This window comes from Microtus oregoni, unplaced genomic scaffold, assembly GCF_018167655.1.
Source record: "Microtus oregoni isolate MIOR12 unplaced genomic scaffold, Mior012 000008F_ref0000371, whole genome shotgun sequence".
Lineage (NCBI taxonomy): Eukaryota > Metazoa > Chordata > Mammalia > Rodentia > Cricetidae > Microtus > Microtus oregoni.
The window spans coordinates 52,183,130-52,193,565 of record NW_024543067.1 but is presented as its reverse complement, the minus strand read 5'-3'; the positions used below and the strand labels follow the sequence as shown (position 1 = coordinate 52,193,565).

General features: G+C 41.8%; 1 protein-coding gene across 1 annotated transcript; it reads left to right on the top strand.

Moving 5' to 3' along the window:
* Positions 1 to 8,365: 8,365 nt before the first annotated feature.
* On the top strand, positions 8,366 to 9,956 carry LOC121451432 (prostate and testis expressed protein 14-like). Its single transcript, XM_041656880.1, has 3 exons — positions 8,366 to 8,426; positions 9,265 to 9,378; positions 9,832 to 9,956. The coding sequence occupies exons 1-3, from the start codon at positions 8,366 to 8,368 to the stop codon at positions 9,954 to 9,956; spliced, it is 300 nt and encodes a 99-aa protein (XP_041512814.1).
* Positions 9,957 to 10,436: the final 480 nt, after the last annotated feature.

The window sequence follows — 10,436 nt, the reverse complement described above, 5'->3', positions numbered from 1 at the left end:
TCAACAATGTCTTCCCTTATATGTATATGCTTTCCCAACGTAAAACCCTTTCAACTGAGATTCTTGCCCTGTAGAACTCTTTATTTCTTTTCATATGTCACAGAAGAGGATATTTCTGAACCAGGTAATACTTCCACAAAGTCACTGAATCTGCTGGAAACTTCATGTTCTACTTCTTAGCCTTCAGATATGTGAGAAATAGTTGTTTGCTCAAGACAGAGATCATTACAGAAAACAACACCCAAGCAAACAAGTTATGGATCCCAGTCCCTACAGATAGATCTACAAGCAAATCCTTCACCTAAGGCTCAGGGACCTGTGGACATGGAGGTGAAAGATTGTAAGAGCCATAAGAACTAGGAATTGGCTGCGAGATTGTGTCTCCTGGGAATTACAGAAGCTGCACTCATAAAGAGCCACCAATGTGACTGCCTAAACATCTGCTGAACAAGGAAAACAGCAGTAGAAGTGGTCTCTGCCAGGGGGACAGCCACCAGGAGCTCAGGACTCAAAGGGAAATCCATAGAGCATGCAAGAACTAGACATTTTTATCTGAGGGGTTAGGGAAAATGACATTCACAGACTTTTGATTGTTTTCTACTTTATTCTCTTTTCTTTTTCTGTATACCTTTTTTAAAAAACAGCTTATATACCCCTACAAAATCTTTCAGGCAATATAAAAATTACAATGGTTACATTCTATTTTTCAAGACAATGATTATAATGAGTACAAGTAAAAGCATGATTTTCGTCTCCCATACAAGATTAAAACAGAGTCATTCCACAAACCCACATACATTTATATATAAGTAACTTATTACAGATTAACATAACACGAGCAAGCAGGAAGTATTTCTTTCTTAGCCAACTCTTTTGTTGTCTGGCTGCATATTGCAGTTACAAAAAAAGAACAATAACTTTATTATTTATCTCGAAAGGTAATCTCATAAGGTATCTTAAAGGAATCATAAACATAACATTTATATATGAAGAAAAGTCAGTCATTGTTGCAGGAGGTACTTGTTTATTTCCCACTCGCACAGATTCCTGAAAATAATCACAAAGAAACTATTTTATTTAAATCACTGCTTAGCCAATTACTTAAGCATATAGCTAGCTAGCTCTTATATCATTGGTTAACCTATTTCTATTATTTGATATTTTACCATGAAGCTTGTGGTCTACCAGTAATTTTCTGCTAGCAGCTTGCTTATTTTCCCTCTGGCAGCTCCATGGCACCTCTCTACTCTTTCTATATGTCTCTTTCAGCCTGACTTTACTTTGTTAAACCATTGGCTGAAAGCAGCTTCTTTATTTTTTTTTCTTTTTTTTTCTTTTTTTATTGAGAAAAGGAGAAAAAAAAAACAAGTTTCCACCTCCTCCCAGCCTCCCATTTCCCTCCCCCTCCTCCCACCCTACGCCCCCTCCTCCCACCCTTCTCCCCCTCCTCCCACCCTTCTCCCCCTCCCCCCCACTCCTTTCCCCCTCCCTCTCCAGTCCAAAGAGCAGTCAGGGTTTTCTGCCCTGTGGTAAGACCTAGGACCTCCCACCTCCGTCCATATCTAGGAAGGAGAACATCCAAATTGGCTAGGCTCCCACAAAGCCATCACATTACTTAGGATCAAACCCCCGTGCCATTGTCCTTTGCGTCTCATTAGCCCTCATTGTTTGCTATGTTCAGAGAGTCCAGTTTTATCCCATGCTTTTTCAGTCACAGTCCAGCTGGTCTTGGTGAGCTCTCAATAGATCAGCTCCACTGTCTCAGTGGGTGGGTGCATCCCTCGTGGTCCCGACTTCTTTGCTCATGTTCTCCCTCCTTCTGCTCCTCATTGGGACCTTGGGAGCTCAGTCCAGTGCTCCTGTGTGGGTCTCTGTCTCTATCTCCATCCATCACCAGATGAAGGTTCTATGATGATATGCAAGGTATTCGTCAGTATTGCTCTAGGATAGGGTCATTTCAGGTTCCCTATCCTCAACTGCTCAAGGAACTAACTGGGGACCTCAGCTTGGGCACCTGGGAGCCCCTCTAGGGTCAGGTCTCTTGCCAACCCTAAAGTGGCTCCCTTAACTAAGAATTGTGGTTCCGTGCTCCCCTGTCCAACCTTCCTTTATCCCAATCCTCCTGTTTTCCCAAGGCCCGACCTCCTTCCCTTCTAACTTTTCTCTCCCCATCTCCCCTTACCCCCATCCCACCCCACCCCCAAGATCCCAATTATCTCCCTGGCAATTTTGTCTACTTCCCTTAGCCAAGTGGATAACTATATGTTTTTCCTTGGGTTCCCCTTCTTACTTAGCTTCTTTAGATTCACCTATTGTAGACTCCGTGACCCTTATTTATGGCTAGAAACCAATTATGAGTGAGTACATCCCATGTTCAAAACAACTTTGAGATATCATCTTACACCTGTCAGAATGGCTAAAGTCAAAAACACCAAAGATAACCTTTGCTGGAGAGGCTGTGGAGGAAGGGGTACCCTCATCCATTGCTGGTGGGAATGCAATCTTGTGCAACCACTATGGAAGTCAGTGTTTCGGTTTCTCAGGAAATTCGGGATCAACCTAACCCTGGACCCAGCAATACCACTCTTGGGAATATACCCAAGAGATGCCCTATCATATGAGAAAAGCATTTGTTCAACTATGTTCATAGCAGTATTATTTGTAATAGCCAGAACCTGGAAACAACCTAGATGCCCTTCAATGGAAGAATGGATGAAGAAAGTATGGAATATATACACATTAGAGTACTACGCTGCGGTAAAAAACAATGACTTCTCGAATTTTGCATGCAAATGGATGGAAATAGAAAACACTGTCCTGAGTGAGGTATCCCAGACTCAAAAAGATGAGCAGCTTCTTTATTAACTAATAAAGGCAACAGTTATAAAGAAGGACTTCCCACACCAAGTCAGCTCTACTTAAATTGTTATGGAGCAAGCCCACTCATCAATAGTTTTTTGTATCAGGAAATCAAGGGCAAAAATGGGCATACAGAACTAATCATCACCTTGGATCATCAACCAGTCCTAGCAGGAAAATGTGTCAGCTGGTAATAATAGGCTGCTTTGTTTTTGTCCCCTGACCTTAAAGAGTACCACAGTTAACTATGTAACTTCTAAAACTTTAGATTGTCTTCTTGGTTTTTTTGACCTCAACACTATTTGACAAAAACAACATCTTATTCTAAGTTATTTTCAAAGATTTGTTTCCAGAAAAGTCCTGATCTCCTATGAGTATCAATGAAACATGACATATCAAGTTGCATTAATACTAAGCCCCTTCCCATGTATTAAGGCTAGCCAAGCGGTAACCAAAAGAGTCAGAGAGAGAGAGAGAGAGAGAGAGAGAGAGAGAGAGAGAGAGAGAGAGAGAGCTCCTGTTCCCACTCTTAGGAGTGCCATAAAAGGGCCAATCTGTACAACTGTAACATATATGCAGAGTGCCTATGTGAGTCTCATGAAGGGTTCTGGTTTTCAGTTCAATCTCTGCAAGGCACTGTCACCTAGGTTGGTTGATTGTGTGAGCCTTCCTATGGTGTCCTTGACCCCTCTGGCTCCTACACTCCTTTTTCCTCCTCCTCTATGCAAGAATTCCCTAACTCTACCTAATGTTTGACTGTGGGTCTCTGCATCTGCCTCCATCAGTTCCTGAATGACATTTGGGGCAAGCACCAATCTGATCACAGGAGATTGCCAGTTGAGGCTACTTATCCACTATTGCTAGGAGTCTAAGCTTGGGTCCTCCCCACCGACTTCTTGGAAGGGGGATTTGTTCCCTGAACCAGGTTTCTGCCCAAACCTGAAATGACCTATAGCAGTCCCCTCAGCACTCTCCTCTGTGCCCCTTCTCCCCCCGGCAGATGGCTCATGTTCCCATTTCCACTTTCCTTAGTCTTCTCATGAAATATCTTCCAATTCCCCTTCTCTAGGAGATGTGTGTGACCTCCATGAACTCTATTTGTTACTTAGTCTCTCTGGGTCTGTGGATTGTAGCATAATTACCCTTTATTTTGCAACTAATATCCATTTATGAGTGAGTGCATACCATGTTTGTTGTTATTGGCCTGTGTTACCTCACTCACGATTATTTTTTCTAGTTCTATCCATTTGTCTTCAAATCTCCTGGTGGCCTTGTTTGAAGAGCTCTGCAATATCCATTGTGAAAATGTACCACATTTTCTTCATCCATTTCTTAGTAGAAGAACATCTAATTTGTTTTCAGGTTTCAACTATTGCAAATAAAGCTGCTATGAACATAGCTGAACAATTGTTCTTGTCGTATGATTGAACATCTTTTGGGTATATGCACAAGAGTGGTGTATCTGTGTCTTGTGGTAGGTTGATTCCCAGTTTTCTGAGGAACCATCATACTGATTTCTAAAGTGACTGTACAAGTTTGCACTCTCACCTAAAATGGAGGAGTGTTTCTCTTGCTTTACATCCTCTCCTACATGAGCTGACAATTTTCTTTTTGATCTTATCCATTCTGACAGGTGTGAGATAAAATCTCAGAATCATTTTCATTTGCATTTTCCTGATGGCTAAGGAAGCATCTCCTTATGCATTTCTTGGCCATTTGTGATTCTTCTGTTGAGATTTCTCTCTTTAGATCTGCACTCTATTTTTAATTGGATTGTTTGGTTTGTTGATATCAAATTTCTTAAGTTCTTCATATATTTTGAAAATCTGCCATGTGTCAGATGTCAGGTTGATGAAAATATTTTCTCATTGTCTAGGTTGCTGTTTTGTCCTATTCATGGTGTCCTTTGTCTTACAAAGTTTTTCAGTTTCATGAAGTCTCATTTATTCAATGATGATCTTAGTACCTGTGCTATTAGTGTTCTGTCTAGAAAGTTTTCTCCTGTGCTAGTGCATTCAAGATTATTTCCTGATTTCTCCTCTACTGGGTTCACTGTATCTAGAATTTATTGAGATCTTTGATTCCCTTGGACTTGAGTTTTGTGCAGCGTGATATAGATTGACTTACATTCTTTGACATGCTGACATTCAACGGGTGCTCGTTTGTTTTCTGGCCACCCACAGTGAAATAATCACACAGTAACTGTATTAATACTGTTTGGCCCATAGCTTAGCATATTTCTAGCTAGCTCTTACATGTTAAATCAGTGTGGGAGATGCTTCTCTCTCTGTGTTGTTTTCCTTGGTTAATAAATAAAGAAACTGCCTTGGCCTGTTGATAGGGCAGAACTTAGGTAGGCGGGGAAGATGTAACTGAATGCTGGGAAGAAAAAGGCAAAGTCAGGGAGATGCCATGATCTGCCACTGGAGATAGATGTGCTAAAACTGTGCTGGTAGGCCACAACCTCATGGTGAGATACAGATTAATAAAAATAGGTTAAATTAAGATGTAAGAGTTAGCCAAAAATAAGCAAGAACTAATGGGCCAAGCATTGTTTTAAGGAATACAGTTTCTGTGTGATTACTTTGGGTCAAAGCTAGCTGGGCAGCTGGGAACAAACAAGCGGGCCCTACTCCTACAAATTGGCACCCATGTGACCAACTAAATCCATGGGAACCAACAAGCACCCTCCATGTAACTTTAAATTAACTCATTCCTATTATTGTACATTTTACCATGAGGCTTGTGATTTACTGGTAAGGTTCCCAGGCATCTGTCTCCTTCAGCAGCTACATGGCATCTATTTGACTTTGCCTACTTTCTCCCTGCATTCAGTTTAGTTTTCCTGCCTGGCTTTATTCTGCCCTGCCACAGTACCAAAACAATGTTATTCATTAATAAAACACATTCACAGCATACAGAGGGGAATCCCATATCACCTTCCCTTTCTTGTCTAAATAAAAAGGAGGGTTTTAACTTTAACATAGTAAAATTACATATAACTGAACAGGCATTAAGCAAGAATTAGTTACAATATGTGTATCTACTTTATTTTTTATTATGACTTAAGGAAAATTAAAATTATAACTATCTATTTTTAACTCCATCAAAGACCTCAGAAGGCTATAATGTTACCTAAGTTAACAGAAAGTACATTGCAAGCAACTTTATATTAGTCGGGGTTCTCTAATGAAACAGAACTTATAGAATGAGGACTTATTAGAGTAGCTAACAGGATGAGGTAGTTCAACAGAGTCTTTCTGTCTACAAACAGAAGGTCTAAGAATCCTGTAATTGTTCAGTCCGTGGTGCTGGATGTCCCAGCTGGTCTTCAGTTTACTCTGGATTCCCAAAAAAGTAGACCCTAGTGCCATGAAGGAATGGACTCACCAGTGAGAGTGAGGACGGTCAGGCAAAGAACAATGGCTAACTTCTTTTACTTCCTTTATATAGGTTGCTCCAGAAGGTTTGGCCTAGATTAAATGTGGATTTTCTCACCTCAAAAGATCAGGATTAAAATCAGGCCTTTCCACTTCAAATTACTTAATTAAGAAAAATCCCTTATAAGTGTATCCAACTCAACTTGGTGTTTAGTTAATTCCAGATGTGGTCAAGTCGACAATCAAGAATAGCTATTAAAAGGTCTACATCAAATTTTGATTTAGGTCCTTAAATAGTTTGATATTGTCTGACTTTGGGGAGATTTTCCTCTACTTCTCCTGAAGTAGTGGCCTTGAAATACCAAGTGTCATTGAGGAGGACACGTGTGCACCAAGTGTCTGCAGAAAGGATGTCTATGTTTGAAGGACTGTTGTGTCAGGGAGTTGACACACCGTCTTCACTGTCTTTACAATGGGTGTATGAACAACTGTGGCAGCTTCAACTTGGGAATGAGGAAAAGGCAGATAACTCAAAGTGATTTGGTTCTGCTTCTTTCTCCAGATCATTGGTGCATTGGTTCCAAATGGTGGAGGGAACAGAATTGGGGAACAGGGTTCTGGTGTCTGTGGGTCTGACTGAGACAGCCCTCCAGGAGATCACTTCAGTGAATCAGCTCAGCTTTATTCCAGAGTATAGGAAGCACATAGCATTTGGGAGCCTGGGGACAATCCCTAATTCTCATTAAGTGGTATGCTTCTATCACAGGCTTCGTATGTGGCAGTGGGGCCCTATATCAAAGCTCCTAGCATAAGTCTTAGTTACCCTGTGTGCAGCTGGGGGTGGCTTCTAGCAGGAAATGATGCCTTGGGTCACCCTAGAGATAAGTCAGGAATCTGGGCTTAAAGACAGCTTTAAGATAAAGTCAGTCCTCCAGGGGCCCACAGATGTTCTCCAGATAAGGGCAGGTAAAGAGCAGGAAGTCTCACTGGGAGTGTGGAGGGAGTCCCAATGGCTTTGAGATTGTAAAAAGCTGCCAGACCATTATAGACTGTGACCTCTGATTAGCAAGGCCTTCCAACAATGTTACCCATCCTTATGGTGCCAAGTAAGCAAGGTTTACTTTTGTCTATGAACCTGGTTTGGAGGTTTTTAGAAATGCCATATGGTCTCTGTGTGCTTTTGACTTCATCAGTGGTGCTTTCAGTTTCCTGACTCCATCAGTGGGACAGGGAAGCCAGACCCAGAACAAAAGCCTCTTTTCCTATCCCGCTTTCCTTCCATGACCCTATAGTTTTCCTTGTCTTCCTATCTGATACCCAGGAAGGTTACTGCAGTTTGCATGAAAGATGCACCCCAATCTGCAATTTGGGTTGCAGTGACTTATTGAACAATTAAATGTATACCTACACATATATCCCATTGACAACGTGTCAGGGAATTTAAAATCTAAATAAAGTTCCGTTCATGATTTTAGAGTTTTTCATTACGTTAGAGGGGATGCACAGAACCAGAGCTATTCGTTTCATGGCGTGTAGGCCACATAGCTGAGCATCGTAGGAAGGGACCAGGAAAGGATACACCCTCCAGGTCTATGGTCCTTGCTTTCCCCAATTCAACCTGTAACGTTAGTAATTTGTCCAATATTTGAATGTATTCATGGTTTAAATAGTTCAATTAGTTCAGAGACTTCATATCCTAACCATGTCTAGAATTGTGACCAACAAACCCAGAACTGTGTTTGAGAAATCTTTTATGAAGTTAACAGTTTCCTTCTATGTGGGGAATCATAGCCTAGTGTGTGTAGCTCCCTCTGGACTCCTCAACCACCCAGTTCAAAATTCCTTTGATACCACAACTATTAATCCCATTTGAAAGTTAGTGAAATAAATATGCAGACAAGAATCCAGAGGTAGTTGAATCACAGCCCAGGGGTGTAGAAGTAGGCAGGTATAGTGAAGCACGTAGGATCTGTGCTTTCCCCAGGCTATCTGCTCAGGCCACTGTCTTGGAATCCCATTGGCTTCTCTTCTAGCCTGAGCTCATATATAAGCATGCACTGTTGAGGCTGAGCCTTGAATGCCCTGTCCTACTCTCTGCTGCTCTCTTAACCTGGGATCCCACTGCCATGGGAAAGCACTTCTTGCTGTTCCTGCTGGGCTTCTCCCTAGTGTTGGGCTTCCTGCAAGGTGAGATCCTGGCATATGGAAGGGGTCATTGCTGGTGGACAGACATCTGTGGAAGGGCATTGGGTTTGGTAGGTCAGGAATAAGATGTAAGACCTGACTACTTTTATACATGGACCCCAAAGCCTTCATCTGCATTTCTTCTCCTCTCCTCTCCATCCTTTTCTGCCCTCTGTTGTACACAGTATGGATTTCTCCTATTCTTCCTCCTCTTTGTCATGCCTCTGCTCCTGCTTTTCTTTATCCTGGTCCTTCTGTTTACCTCCTTGTTCTTTTTTTTTTTTTTTGATACAGGGTTTCTTTGAAGCTTTGGAGTCTGTCCTGGAACTAGCTCTTGTAGAATAGGCTGTCCTCATACTCACAGAGTTCTGCCTGTCTCTGCCTCCTGAGTGCTGGTATTAAAAGCATGCGCCACCACCGCCCAGCTTCATCTCCTTGTTCTTAACAAGCAAACATTCTCAATTCCTCCAGCTTACCTCTGTATATAAATGTATATTGAAAATGATGGAAGTAAGGACCTTGACAGGATAAAGATAACAAAATGATGGGAAGACTTTTCTGGTCATGGGTGGTAGACTCAAGCTCCCTACATCAGAGCTTTGAACTTCTTCCTCATAGCCCAGTCCTTTCACGGTGTGTGAACTGGGGAAACTTGGCTCATCTCAAATCCTTCCTAGGGTCCAAGGTTATGGGCTACCCTTTAGAGGTCAACTCTGTGTACCTCCATCTCTTTCATTGTCATTGTTTTTTCTTCACTGATGATATCCACAGGCTCAGCTCTTGTCCAGTGCTTGGCAGGGTGTTCTGAATGAACCTCTTATATTTGATTTTGCCTTTTCAGCTCTGACATGCTTGCGGTGTGACTTACTAAACGCTGATGGAGAGTGTGAAAAAGGAGAAAGCACGTGTGAGGCTAAAGATGGACAGGAATGTGGCATACTGGTAGTGTATAAAGGTTTGTCAAGAATGGGAGATCTAGGGTGACCATGTTTGCTGCTCAGGCATGAATCAGCCTTATTTACATTCCTGGGGACAAAGAAGAGACTGTGGAAGGCTGTGTTTCTGGGCAAATTCAGGAGAAGGAGCCTTTCCATTGGGCACTGGTTGCCTACCATTCTATGCAAGATGGAGAATTTTTTGGGGGGGCCGGTTGGTGGTCTCTGCATGGTCTTTATAGCTTTCTAGAAAACATATTCAGGGATGTGAAAATTTGAACTGAAAAATTCCAGTCAGTAATTTGGGAATGGGAGGCATGGCTGCAAGCCAGATTACAGATTGGTAGATGATAACTATAATCAACTCAGTGTGGCTGGGCATACATTTCACCAGGGAACCTAATTCTCCTCATTTTCTGAGACTCTGTTTTTATAAATATTTAGGTTTGATCATTGTTATTTTTCTTTTACAGGTTATGATATCCTTTTTGGGCAGCAGTATTGTTGTACCAGTTGCTTAAATAAGACTATCACACATTATAACATAACACTGGATTTTTCCTGTTGCCATAACCAATCTCTGTGTAATGAGTTTTAGAGGCTGGGCATTTCCTTGCCCAGTTCTGCTGCAGGTGAGTCCTTATTCCTTCCCTGTGCTCTCAAGGCTCATGATCTTGAACCATCTATTCCCTGCACTGCCCAAACCCTGACACCTTCCTGGATCAGCATCAGCTGTTGATGGGTCAATAGTTCCTTTGGGAATAGAGCAATGCTCTCTGCTCCCCATCTCCCAAGTGCTCCTGCCTTTCAGATTATTTTTTCCTTCCTTTTCTTCATCCATCCTTCAATCAGTAACGGATATTTGCCAAACTTTCCCCTATTCACATCACCTTTATTTTTATCAACAGTGTTTTAATATTAGTGAATGTCACAGAGCTCACATCCCTTTGTGAACCTTCAGGTTAGTGGTGCCTCTTCTGCCAAGACTCTCGCAGACATTATTTCTAGTATCTCACTTCATTTTTATTTACTAGACAAAAGACATATGTGTTCTGATTTCTCACTACTGTGACCTGAG